Raw genomic sequence first — 13,270 nt, 5'->3', positions numbered from 1 at the left:
GGGTGGGGCATGAAGGCAGGAAGAATGAGGGCAGAAGATGGACGAGGAACTAGGCCTGCAGGAGGACAATGGGGCTGTTTGGACAGAGAGACTGGGACAAGGATATGGAGGGAAATGGGAGCCAGTGGGGATGGGGCAGAAAATGATCAAATGAAGAGCCTGGGATTGGCTGGGACAAGGGACCTGGGACAACTTGCTGAGGGAGGAGTCAGAGGCAGGCGAGTGTGACGGACCGGTCCGGGTCTGGGCACAGCTCAGGGCGAATTGCTCAAACTCAGGGCTCCTTACAGCCTTTGACTGGAAGCCGCTCCCAAAGAGGCCAGAAACCAGTTGCACTGAGTGCTTCAGCTGCCAATCCGACCAGCGGGAAGCCTCACGAGCAAAACCCCTCAGACATCCCAGCTCTCCCTGTGACACAATCAGCCCTGGGCCTACCACATAGGTGAGGGGCTATAGAAACCAATCTCACCTACCGTGAACGGGTCTCTCCAGTCCCAAAGAACCAGCCACAAATCCTCGGTCAATATACATTCTGGATCTTACCCACAGGATCACTCTGGGCCAATCCTTTAGACTCTAAAATCTAAAGGGTTATTTCTAAAAGAAAAAGAAGCATGAGAGTAAGGTCATTAAGGAGAATACATTACATGCATTGAATCACCAAGTTCTCCATGCAGGCTCTTAGCAGAGATGTTACAAACTGGTATCTTAAACATCTCCGGCGTAAATCCTATGTCAGGATGGGCCAATGATTCTTCCCGGTTCACTGTTCCTTGCAAGGCTGCATCTGAAATCAGTAGCAGAACTGAAGGTAAGATGGAGTCTGCCTCATGGCATTTTATATCCATCCCTGGTATCTTTCAAGCTGGAGCATGTCAAATGGCCCATTGACCTATCCTGGTGTCCCATGTCAGCAGTCATGATATTGGCCAGTTTGCAGGTCCCAGACACATTCCTATGGGCTGTGTCTAGACTGGCAAGTTTTTCCGCAAAATCATCTGATTTTGTGGAAAAACTTGCCAGCTGTCTACACTGGCCGCTTGAATTTCCGCAAGAACACTGACGATCTCGTGTAAAATCATCAGTGCTTTTCCGGAAATACTATGCTGTTCCTGTTCAGGCAAAAGTCTTTTTCCGAAAGACTTTTGCGCAAAAGGGCCAGTGTAGACAGCATAGTATTGTTTTCCGCAAAAAAGCCCCGATCGCAAAAATGGCGATCGGGGCTTTTTTGCGGAAAAGTGCATCTAGATTGGCCACGGACGCTTTTCCGCAAAAAGTGCTTTTGCGGAAAAGCATCCTGCCAATCTAGATGCGATTTTTCTGAAAATGCTTTTAACAGAAAACTTTTCCGTTAAAAGCATTTTCGGAAAATCATGCCAGTGTAGACGTAGCCATGGTGTGTATTGGCCTCTCTGAGAGCCTTGTCCCTGGAGCCTTGCTAATTAGCTTAGTCACTGAGGGTATGTCTACACTTGCCCCCTAGTTCGAACTAGGGAGGCAAATGAAGCATACCAAAGTTGCAAATCAAGCGCAGGATTTAAATATCCCGCACTTGATTATCATAATCGCGGCTGATCGCCATTTTAAAATGGAGGTAGCCCAATTTAACTTGCCGTGTGTAGACGAGGTAGTCCGATTTAAAACCCTTCCCTTGAATTAACTGTTCTTCTGTTCATGCCAAACAGCTGTGCAACCCTGTGGTAAAGCGTGTGTCTCGCACCCTTCCGCTGCTGGCCATACGGCGCATGCCAACCTCCTCCTGCTGGCGGTGAGTGCATTGGGTCGGCGGGCAGCCGTCAGTGCGGTGGATGGAGTTAAAGGGTCCAACTGTGCTGCTGACCCATGTGGGAGTCTGTATGATTGATTGAAACACCACAGGAATAAGTTAATTAGAAAAATCAGAGGGGAAAGGAGTAATTAAGAAGGTACTCATTTCCATACTTGTTAACATTGAGGTTATAGCCTCAGGACCTCAAAAGCCTCTAAATCGGGGGCTGGGATGATCTGTGAACACAGTGCCGAGGATGTTCCAGTCACCTTCTCTCTGCTAACAGGTGTGTGAGAGAGGGTGGCAGAGAGAGACCTGTACCTGCAGCAGAGGTTTTTCCATGATTGAACTGAGCACAGTGTCCCTGCCAGAGCCCAGCCTGCACTGTGGGTAGGGTAGGGAAGGGGCAGTCCTGGACTTTTTGGAAGCGTAACATCAAAGAACACTGCAGAGCGGTGGGAAAACGGAGGCAGGGGAATGTGCCCCAGGAAATGCGTCTAAAACTGTGTTTCACGTGCTAGCTAAAGAAAAAGCGACGAGGAGTCCTGTGGCACCTTATAGACTAACCGAAGTGTAGGAGCATAAGCTTTCGTGGGCAAAGACCCACTTCGTCAGATGCATGCATGCATCTGACGAAGTGGGTCTTTGCCCATGAAAGCTTATGCTCCTACACTTCGGTTAGTCTATAAGGTGCCACAGGACTCCTCGTCGCTTTTGCAGATTCAGACTAACACGGCTACCCCTCTGATAGCTAAAGAAAGGAGCACATGGTTTTTGTAACCTTTTGCAAAGCCTGTGCATCTGTCTGCTTTGCTTTCACATGCCCCTGAAGAGCTGAAGCTCTAAACAAGGCAGTGCTTAAAGTAATGGGGCATCTTGGAGGGGTTAGCACTGGTCCAGAGCAGTGTTCCCACTAACATTTTTTATCGATGAGTGGAGGGAGTTTTGTCTTGTGCACCAATACTGAGGTCATAGAATCAGATCACTAGAACTGGAAGGGACCTAGAGAGATCATCAAGTCCAGTCCCCTGCTCTTACAGCAGGTCCGAGTACCAGATCATCCCTGACAGGTGTCCGCCTAACCTGCTCTGAAATATCTCCAGTGATGGAGATTCCACAACCTCCCTAGGCAATTTATTCCAGTGCTAAATCACCCTGACAGTTATGAAGTTTTTCCAGATGTCCAACCTAAACTTCCTTTGCTCCCTATTAAGCCCATTGCTTATTGTCCTATCCTCAGAGGCCAAGGAGAACTGTTTTTCTCCTTTCTCCTTGTCCTTTTAGATACTTAAAAACAGTTATCATGTCCCCTCTCTGTCTTCTCTTTTCCAAACTAAACAAGGCCAATTTTTTCAGTCTTCCCTTTTCAGTCTTCCCTCGTATCTCATGGTTTCTAGGCCTGTAATCATTTTTATTGCTCTTCTCTGGGCTTATTTAGCTTGTGGTGCACTATGACCCCTAGATCCCTTTCTGCAGTACTCCTTCCTAGACAGTCGCTTCCCATTCTGTATTTGTGAAACCGATTGTTCCTTCTTAAGTAGAGTACTTTATTTATTATGAAATCATATAAAAAGAAAATAATACTGCAACATTTTCAGTAACCATTTGATATCTTACACATATCTGTTTCTTTGAGGCATAAAACAAAATTGTCCATTTTCTTGACATAGCAAACAAAATCATTAATACTGATACATGAAATGAAATAGTTGTTACAGTTTATGCTTGAAATTAAAGATTATGTCTCTTGGCTTGACACATATGGAAAAATGCTAGCATTTTTATATATGCAAAAGTGTATTGATTGTCTCTTTTGTGTTGTGACTTGTGAAACAAATTTAAACATTTTGTTTTGATACAAGAAATTACTTCTTTTATTTTCTTTATACAGGCAGTCCCCGACTTACGCGGATCCGACTTACGAACGGGGCTTTCTCGCCCCGGACGTCGAGGTAGCTGATTGCTACCTGCGAGCTCCGGGCGAGAAAGCCCCGTTCGTAAGCTGCTCCGGTGCCCCTGGTCTGCTGGAGACTGTCTCCAGCAGACCAGGGGCACCGGGCGGGTTCCCGCGCTTCTGAGGCTTTGCCAGAGCAAAGCCTCAGAAGCGCGGGAACCCGCCGCTGCTGCCGCTTCAGTCGCGGTGCCTGTGGTCTGCTGGGGACGGTCCCCAGCAGACCACAGGCACCGCAACTGAAGCAGCAGCAGCGGGCGGGTTCCCCCGCTTCTGAGGCTTTGCCAAAGCAAAGTCTCAGAAGCGCGGGGAACCGCCGCTGCTGCCGCTTCAGTCCCCTGCCTGTGGTCTGCTGGGGACCGTCCCCAGCAGACCACAGGCACCGGGACTGAAGCCGCAGCCGCGGGGGGGTCCCGTGCCTCTGAGGCTTTGCCAGAGCAAAGCCTCAGAGGCGCGGCACCCCGCTGCCGCTGCGGCTCTGCTCCCGTATCCCTGGTCTGCTGGGGGGGGGGGCGCGGCTAGTGTGCCCCCCCCCCCAGCAGACCAGGCTTTTGTTTTGGACCCTGGAGCAGAGCAGCTGGGGCTGCCAATTGGTCCTGCAGCACCTTCTGGGCACTACTGGACCAACCTGGCAGCACCCTAGCTGCTCTGCCCCAGGTCCTGATTCAGCCGCTGCTGGTCAGTTTCAGCAGTGGCTGAATCAGGACGCCTGGGGCAGAGCAGCTGGGGTGCTGCTGGGTTGGTCCAGTAGCGCCAAGGAGCGGTGCTACTGGAGCAACCCAGCAGCACCCCAGCTGCTCTGCCCCAGGCGTCCCCAAGTCAGCCGCTGCTGAAACTGACCAGCGCTGACTACAGCAAGCCCGAGGCAGAGTTGCTCTGCCCCAGGCTTCCTGGAATCAGCTGCTGATCAGTTTCAGCAGCAGCTGACTTGGGGAAGCTTGGGGTTCTTAAAGTGAATCTGTATGTAAGTCAGAACTAGCGGTCAGTTTCAGCAGCGGCTGAATCTGGACGCCAGTTCCGACTTACATACAGATTCAACTTAAGAACAAACCTACAGTCCCTATCTTGTACGTAACCCGGGGACTGCCTGTATAGGAGACCACTAATACCTATAGCCACTAGTTGACACTGCCAGGCTAGATGATGGGGCCTTTATTTGCTGCTGGTCAAAGGTCTTTTGCCTTTAAAATTTGTCCTGGGTTCATACACAGTATCAAGGTTTACTTTTCCATCGCTTGAAGTGGTACATTTAATCCCCATTAGTATATCCAAATGATCTGCTTTCAATTTGCTTCATAATTTAGTTTTTTTGTTATTCATAAGACCGAAGTCACGCTCACAATCAGCACTGGAAGCTTGACATGTTGCACATCTGTCCACCCGTTGTAACACTACATTGCATTGGTCTGCATTCTGTAGAATGAAAGTCACCATTTCCTGCAATATTCCTGTCATCTCTGCTTCATGTTTCTCTGCAATTATTTATCTGTAAGCCTTGTATTGGCTCCCAATGAACTCCCTCTCCTCCTCCACGGTTTTTGGGCAGATGACTTCACTTGACTCAAGTCCAATATTTTTCTGTTTGTCGTCTAACTTGCTAATATTTCCTGTGCCGAATTCACACTTGATTTGATGTGATGGAAGTGAGGCAAAGACAAAAGGTGCCCATTCGTTGAATTCATTCTTTGCAAACCTCTTATCAGATGATCTCACAGCTAGCAGATGAAACTTAGAATAGGTTCACTGTGGAATTATTCATCTGCTGTGCTTGATGCAGTTATATTTTTTTCATAGTGTTGCTCTAAGGCAGTGGTTACCCACCAGAAGATTAGGATCTACTGGTAGATCTTGGGGCTTCTGTCAGCTGATCCTGACGGGTTTCAGTAGGAAGCGCTCAACCGCTGGCACTTCATTTGTCCCTCCAGCTGCTGTCATGCTGCTCCTGTCCTCTGCCTTGGAGCTGTCTTTTGTTTCAGCTAAATCAGACTAACACGGCTGCATCTCTGTCACTTTTCTGTCATTCTCACAAACACACGCTGACCTTCACTCTCATCTCCCGATGCAACACACACATTGGGGGTTGTTACTTCTTGTACTGCTTGCAAAGGGGGGTAAGTTTTGTTTTTGACTGGTCTGTGCTTTTCTTAATTTTCATTTCTCTCTTACGCTTAAATGTAATTCGGTGAATAGTGAGTTCTAAAACACCCAACCTGTCATGGCTGAGTCATTACCTCTCTGATAACTGCTGCTCCTAGAAGTGGCTGGCATGTCCCTGCAGCCCCTGAGAGAGGCAGAGCAGGGGGTCTCCACAGGCTGTCCTTGCCTGCAGACACTGCTCTGTAACTCCCGTACAAAGGGTCTTCAAAAACGTCTCTATTGTCTTCATGGTTGGCCCTTGGTTCCACACATCAACTAAACCCAGGTCTTCTCAATGGCCATGCAGTGTTGTGCTGTTAAATGTGGGTTGCACGGCTTGAGTTGTGTGGCAACACTCTTGTTTTTCCCTAACGTGCTACAGCACCATCTGAAGTGAACATCACCATTTTCATCAGGTCCAGTTTATTTCGGGTGTAAAAATCATATGTTTTTGCTGGACCAACTTTGGCCGGTGCTACACCGAGCTCTCCTTGCTCTGGGCTCTCTCCATCTTGCTCGCTGGACCAGTGGCATTTTTTTATGATGCTGCAAATGGGGGGGGGGGGGGAGCATCATGACGACACATCTCGTGTGTGTCGAATGCCCAGATTTTTGCTCCTCTCATGGTTCTATCTTTTTAGATTCCACCCATCAAGGTCTGACATAGTTCCCAGGGATGTCGGACAGCAATACTCTATACCATTGTTCTGTGCATTGTTCTCGGCACCATTGTTCTGTGCAGTCCTCTTTGCTATTCTCCCAAGTGTCCGAACCTTCCTTCTTTGTTGCACTGTAGAGAATTGCAGTGAGATATCACACACGAACAGCAGCATGAACCTGGTTCTTTACTATTTTGTTGAGACCTGCAGAAAGTGGAATTTAAAGGGATCCATCAAGGTCACACTGAGGAGTGGCTTTGAAGGGAGGGTGGATCTCACAGAGGAGGCAGAAAACCCCTGGGCCAAGCCAATGGAGATGGTCAATTAAATTCCTACAGTGCTCAGCCTGGGAGACTCTGCTCTGGGATGGAGATTTCCCCACATCGTAGAATCAAAGAACAAACAGCTAATTTATCAACATAAAAAAAACGGACATATGTGACCCTCCCCAAGGCTGCATTTATCTGCCCCATAACAGCTACATCGATAACAACTACATCGATCTCATCTGATTTAATCTTGGGTCAGCAATTTCCTCCTCATTTAGGGGAGCAGGAAAAATGTACAGAGCTGTGTCCCTTGATGTTATCAGACCACCCCGTGCTCATGAGACCTCCGGATGCTGTGATCTCTGTGTCCCACCCTCCAGTGTGGGCAAGACAGTTCTCTGCCTAGAGTTGGCAGGCGCCGGGTGCAGAAGCAGCACAGGGAAAGCAGCAAGGTGGAAAACGTGCCCAAGAAGATCCTCCCTGGGAAACTGCAGTTAGTGACCATGAGACACTGAGATTCTGAAGAGGATCCAGCCCAGCCCGGCTCCAGTGAACACGCGGTTTGGGAGGAAGGCAGGTAAGAGACACTTGGAAGGATTGTCACCATTGATTGATTAGACAGCATTATTCTTTTTCTCTCCCACTATCCTCAGTCCCTCCTTCCCCCAATGTGGGTCCCTGACCATCCATGGCCAGCCAATATCCTGTCCCATTTCTGTCTCTCTGTCCTTGCCTGTCTGTCCAGCTTTCCCCAGGGTTTAATTTTCTCTCTGCCACTTGCTTTCAGTCCAGGCTGCTCCCCACCCTTTGGCCTTTCTCTGTTTCCTTCTCTGTCCCCAGCATCCTCCAAAGCCCCTGGGATCAGCTGGTCCAGGGCAGGAGACTGGGGAGGGGCTGGAATGAGCAGTGATAACACAGCGCTGGGGGATCAGTCGCTGATTTCCCCGTCTGCTCTCTGCCAACAGGTGTGTGAGCGAGAGAGGGACAGCGGGGGACACCAGCATCCCGCAGCAGCTGGTTCCATGATGGCCGAGCTGAGCACAGAGACCCTGCCATTAGCATCATTTGGCTGGGATGACGAATATGAACTTTACAACGTTGCATGCCCAGAGATTGATGGCCATGACGTGACCATCATGAGCATCACTCTGATCATCAGCCTGTTGGGGCTGGTGGGGAATGGGATCGTCCTCTGGTTCCTGGGCTTCCGCATGAAGAGGAACCCCTTCACCGTCTACGTCCTCAACCTGGCCGTGGCCGACACTGGCTTCCTCCTCTGCTCGACTGCCTTTCTTGTAGCTTACTGGGTGGGATATCCGGTTTGTGGCTTTCTTGAGATTATTGACATGTTAGTTCTGTTTGCAATGCTGTGTGTGTGGATGAACAGCACCAGCCTGCACTTCCTGACAGCCATCAGCACCGAGAGGTGCGTGTCCGTCCTCTACCCCATCTGGTACCGATGCCGTCGGCCAAGGCACTTGTCTGCCATCGTGTCTGCCCTGCTCTGGGCTCTTTCCTGCCTGCTTTGCTGTTCTATGGTCATTTTTTGTCCAGTTTTCATCAGTGAAAGCTGTAAGGCTTCCCTCCTGTACATCTTTGTTCTGAATGTCCTGATATTCTCCCCTGCCATGGTTCTATCCAGTCTGATCCTCTTCGTCAAGGTGCGACGGTGCTCCCAGCGGCGTCCACCCGGCAAGCTCTATGCCGTCATCCTGCTCACCGTCCTCTTCTTCCTCCTCTTCACTCTCCCTTACAGCGTCGAGCTTCTCCTCTCCTACCTGGACATATCTGAGCCCACTTGGATGTTTCATGCACTGGCCTGTGCAAGCAGCAGCATCAACCCATTCATCTACTTTCTAGTCGGGAGCTACAGGAAGCGGCGATTCCGTGGCTCTCTCAAACTCGCACTCCAGAGGGTTTTTGAAGAGCAGAGAAATTCTGGAGAAGACAGAAATGCCCCCAGCAGAGACCCAATGGAGACGGCTGTTTAAATCCCTTCAGCAGCCAGCCTGGGAGACCCTTTCTGAGCATGGAGATTTCCCTAGATCCCGGAATGTGAGCTCACAGAAAGGGAAAGGACCTTCCTAATTCTCCCCCACCCCTGCTCCAGTGTGGATCCCTGGGACTCATTTCCACTGTCAACCACTAATAGTTTTCCTGTGGCTTGATCTGGTTCCCACTGGAATCAGTTAGGAAAATCCAAGTGACTTGCGTGGGAAGAAGTCTCAGAGGGGTCGCCGTGTTCGCCTGTGTCTGCAAAATCAGGGAGGAGTCATGCCATCTTAAAGACTCACAGGTTTATTTGGGCTTGAGCTTTTCTAGGTGAAAATCACTTTGTCGGGAACAGGAATGGGCGCATCATGGTCTGATTTGCTTTGTTTTTGTAATGCCACTAACAAGAAATTTGGCGAGTTTCCCCTGGTCTCTAACAGATGCCCTGGAGCCTCCCCACTTGCCCTGTAAATAGGCAGAGTAGTACTGCAGTAGCCAGGAGAAATGGATAAGTGGGGGAGAGGAGGTGGGAGGGGGAAAATTGCAGCATGAATGCAGGACTGTCCCCTTGTAATGCATTCCCCATCCCGCTCCCCTGCACAGAGACACTTCCGTGGATGGCAGGGGATCCTTCCACACAGCTCTGGATTGCTCATCCCAGCTGAGATACGATTCCCCTTTGTGCCCATGGCAATAATACAGACTAACCCACGATCGGTCAGAGTTCAGTCCATCTAGCAACATTGCCAGGTTGCAAGGGAGGGCCTGTCGCTGGGCATTGGAGAGACAGAGAGAGGAGAGCTCTGAGCGCAGAGGGAAGAGACCGAGGTGGCCTGGTTCGGAAGAGAAGCCATGTGCAGGACTGGGGACCCGGGACCCGCTAAGGGACTCTGAGCTTCACCCCACGCATGCACCAGCATGGCGAGGAAAGCGAAGCAGGGCAGCGGGCTTGGTGTTTGATGTGGTGTCGAGATTTGTGTACGTCGTGCACTCGCTACAGCAAAGAGGGATGGATCTGAAACCCTTTTGCAAAGGCTGAGTGTGCGTTTGCTTCACTGTCCAGTCCCCTGAAGAGTGGCACGGGAAACCCTGTCTGCTCACAGGACGGTCAGTCTGGGAAAAGGTTTGTCTAAGCTACAGAGAGTGGGATGGAGCTGTGGGGTGTCTGCAAGAAACTCTCTTGCGATCGCTGGTGCTGCCACAGGAGCAAGTCAGCTGATCAGCATGTCATCAGGGAATCCTATGTCAGTAATATCTCTATTCTATGGCTGATTGTGTTGCTAGTGTGTAGGGCTTTAGGAGGCTGAGGAAGTTGCTAAAGCCCGCGCTGTCTATCCTGTATTTAGCTGTACGAGCCCGAAGAACTGGTGCTGAAAGATAAACTTTAAAAACAACCAAATGTTTTGGTAGCACTTTAAAGACTAACAAAACAGGTAGGTCAGTGGTGCCCAACCTTTTTCAGATGGGGACCCATTTTGACAATTCAGGAAAACTTGGTGACCCAAGGCAATTCAAAAACTGGGGGAGGAGGGAGGGCAGAGCCATCTGGCGAAACACTTGACGACCCTTTTGAAATGTAATGGCAACCCATATTTGGGTCCTGACCCATAGTTTGGGAAACTCTGATGTAGATGGTATCATGAGCTTTCATGGGCACAGCCCACTTCTTCAGATGAGCTGTGCCCATGAAAGCTCATGATACCATCGACATGTTTTGTTAGTCTATAAAGTGCTACCAGACTATTTGCTGTTTTTTAAGTTTATCCTCTACAGGTTAATTCGGCTACTTCCTGAAGCTGATGCTGAAAGGTTCACATTCGAAAAAAGAGTTTCAATATAAGCTATAAAATTCTACACAAACTGTGTCAGCTAAAATATTCTGAGTCGTGAAGAAATGTGCAGTGCACATACAAAAGCATCTGGACAGCTAACCTTGGTCCCTGGTTTTGAGCCTTAACATTGGTCTTCAGGTCAGGCTGATTAATTTGAAAAGGAGGAAAAAGGGTTTATTCCAGGCTGATGCCTCTTAGCCTGAGAGACAGCTCCCCACTCACCCTGCATCCCAAGAGGCATAACGGGGCGGTCGACAAAAGGGTTTTCTGGCGACAGGGGAACGTCCAGACTGCCCCGATCTGCCGACAAACAGCTGATCGGCAGAGCGGGGCAGCCATTTAAATTTAAATGAAGCCGCGATTATTTTAATCGCGGCTTCATTTCCCTCTGCCGATCTGGCTAATCTACATGCCTCCGTCGACGGAGGCATGTAGTCTGGACGTACCCACAGTCTGAGTGTGTTTTGCTGTGGGAAGAAGAACAAATTGGACAATGCTCTCACTGGACTGAACTCCAATTTTAAATTGTAGTTTTGTTGCTGACAATTAAAGAAAGCCCGGGAGGGGTGGGGCTTTTTCCCCTGGGTGCGGTTGAGATAGATACTAGAGATGGAAAAAATCAGCATGATCAAGGTGCACCTGGTGGACAGTGTGAGACTTTCCTACGATCAGAACAGGAGAAAAGTGCTGGGTTGAAAGTGTTGGGGAGGAGAAACCTGCAAGAGGAAAATTAAATGCAGAATTTTTCTCTCATCATAAACACCTGCAATTGTAAGAGGTCCTGTATGTGTTGACCCAAGCAGTGCACTCTGCAGAGCTTACTTGTCTACATTTAAAAGCCAGAGGTGCAGTGGGGGACTTGTGTGTGCTCCATGATGTGGGCCGTGTCGATTTGTGCAGCAAGCCCAGGAGAGCTCCATGAGACCACAAACCACATAAGGATCAAAGGTGCCTGGTAATAGACCCAGGTAATTGGTACTGGTCATAAGGTGAAAGCACATGGCACCACCAGCTCATTAAAAAAGACCTTGGAAACCACACTCCTCACGGATACAGATCCAGGTTCAGGAAAGGGTCTAAACTGACAGCATGATGGATAGAGATGATCTAATCAGATCACGAGGTGCAGGGCGATGGGTGATATCGAAATAGCGTCGGAGAGCGGTAACCCGGCAACATCAGAGGGTGAAAACCTGATACGTCAGCAGTGATGTGTAAGTTGTTAGAACCTGTATATAAAGTGGTGTCTTGGGGAGGGGGGTGTGTCAGTCTTTGGACTACTCCAGAGCGCTGTGGTACCGGTGCAGAGCGACACATCAGTGTGGGGTGTGGGGGTTTTCCTCTCCTGGGACTCCGACACCCTCTCACACAGCCCCCACCCAAGTCTCCTTCCTTTCCTTGTGCAGCTTCTTTCTCCTCCCCCACTCTTGAGAAGAAGTCCACATCAGTGTGCTTCTTACCAGGTCGGTGCAGAAATTTCCCACTAATGGAGTCATTCCAGTGATATGGAGTCCATATGCTTGGTGTTTCGGTACAGTCTACTGACAACTATTTCTGTACTTTGCTTATGACCAGTACCAATTACCTGCGCCTATTACCAATTCATGTTCTGCACTCTCAGCCCTGTTTGTGACAAGTTCTGTGAGCAGGGTCCAGCTTCTTGCTCACAGCTTAGCTTTGCTTTACATTAGCCATGTTTTGTCTGTTGTTAGCTAGGGATCAGTCCTCACACCAGGCCTGTTCTACATGGACGTATGTTTTAGGCCTTTATCTTACTGCACCTGTAACCTGGGAAAATCACACAGCACCCTTAGGAAATGCTTCCCCACTCACACATACAGAGTCGGAGTGGAGAAAAGAAACTTTTAATAAAAAGGGAGGTAGGTTACCTGGCATTGGTTTGGGAAACCACCAGAGAGTTCATAATCAGAACCAGGAGTTACCCTCCACCCCAATCAGGGTGGGCAAAGTCCTTTTCCTCTCAGGTTCATAAGTCCAGCAATGTCAATGTCCCCTTTACACACCCTGCCCTGCTCTGCACCCCACTCACACTTGCTGCCCTTGGTCAGGGCAGACCCAGAGCTCACCTCACATCCTGAGTGGCAGGAAGTAAAGAGGCAACTTCCTCACATCGCAGGTCACTCCCAATCAGCCCTGTTGGCCACTCATGAAACCTCTGCATCACCGTCCTGCTGGCTGCTCATTGTGCTGCCGCTGCTTTCCTGGCTGCTCGTTGCATGTTTCTGCTACTGACCTGTTAGCTCTGTCACCATCCACTCGCTGCTTCTGCTGGTTTCTGGTGGATTTGGTTATGGGCCAAAGCTAGTGATTTCAGCTCTTGGCCCAAAGCACAGTTCAGCCACAAGAAAGTCCAGCATCCACTGGAGTAATTTAAATAACAAAAGAGACTCCTTATGGAACCTGACTTTAGCTCTATCATTGAGACAAGAAGGGAGGGAAGGAGGAACAGGTTGAACCAATCTTACAGCTTGCGCCTGGAGGACTCGCAGCCTGCTGACTCAGAGTACTACCCTTCCCAGCTTAATCTCACAGGACTCTGGAAAGCAGGGGCAAACTGTATTTACATAGACACAGTGTTTTTTTGGTACTCTAGGGCAAAGTCGTTGAGAAAAAAAAAAGGAAGGAAAACTTGTTGGCCATAA

General features: G+C 49.4%; 1 protein-coding gene across 1 annotated transcript; it reads left to right on the top strand.

Annotated features, from left to right (window-relative positions):
* Nucleotides 1–7,806: 7,806 nt before the first annotated feature.
* On the top strand, nucleotides 7,807–10,855 carry LOC102448991 (proto-oncogene Mas-like). The gene has a single exon (XM_006110339.2). It carries the CDS (start codon nucleotides 7,809–7,811, stop codon nucleotides 8,772–8,774), a length of 966 nt encoding a protein of 321 aa, XP_006110401.2. The 5' UTR covers nucleotides 7,807–7,808; the 3' UTR covers nucleotides 8,775–10,855.
* Nucleotides 10,856–13,270: the final 2,415 nt, after the last annotated feature.

The sequence above is a fragment of the Pelodiscus sinensis genome, chromosome 4 (assembly GCF_049634645.1).
Source record: "Pelodiscus sinensis isolate JC-2024 chromosome 4, ASM4963464v1, whole genome shotgun sequence".
NCBI classification, from domain to species: Eukaryota; Metazoa; Chordata; order Testudines; family Trionychidae; genus Pelodiscus; species Pelodiscus sinensis.
Note: the sequence above shows the minus strand (reverse complement) of the source record. Positions and strands in the feature narration are given on the sequence as shown.

Bases quoted from the DNA above. Each gene is read 5' to 3' on its own strand.
- LOC102448991 (XM_006110339.2), top strand. From the start codon at position 7,809: ATGGCCGAGCTGAGCACAGAGACCCTGCCATTAGCATCATTTGGCTGG.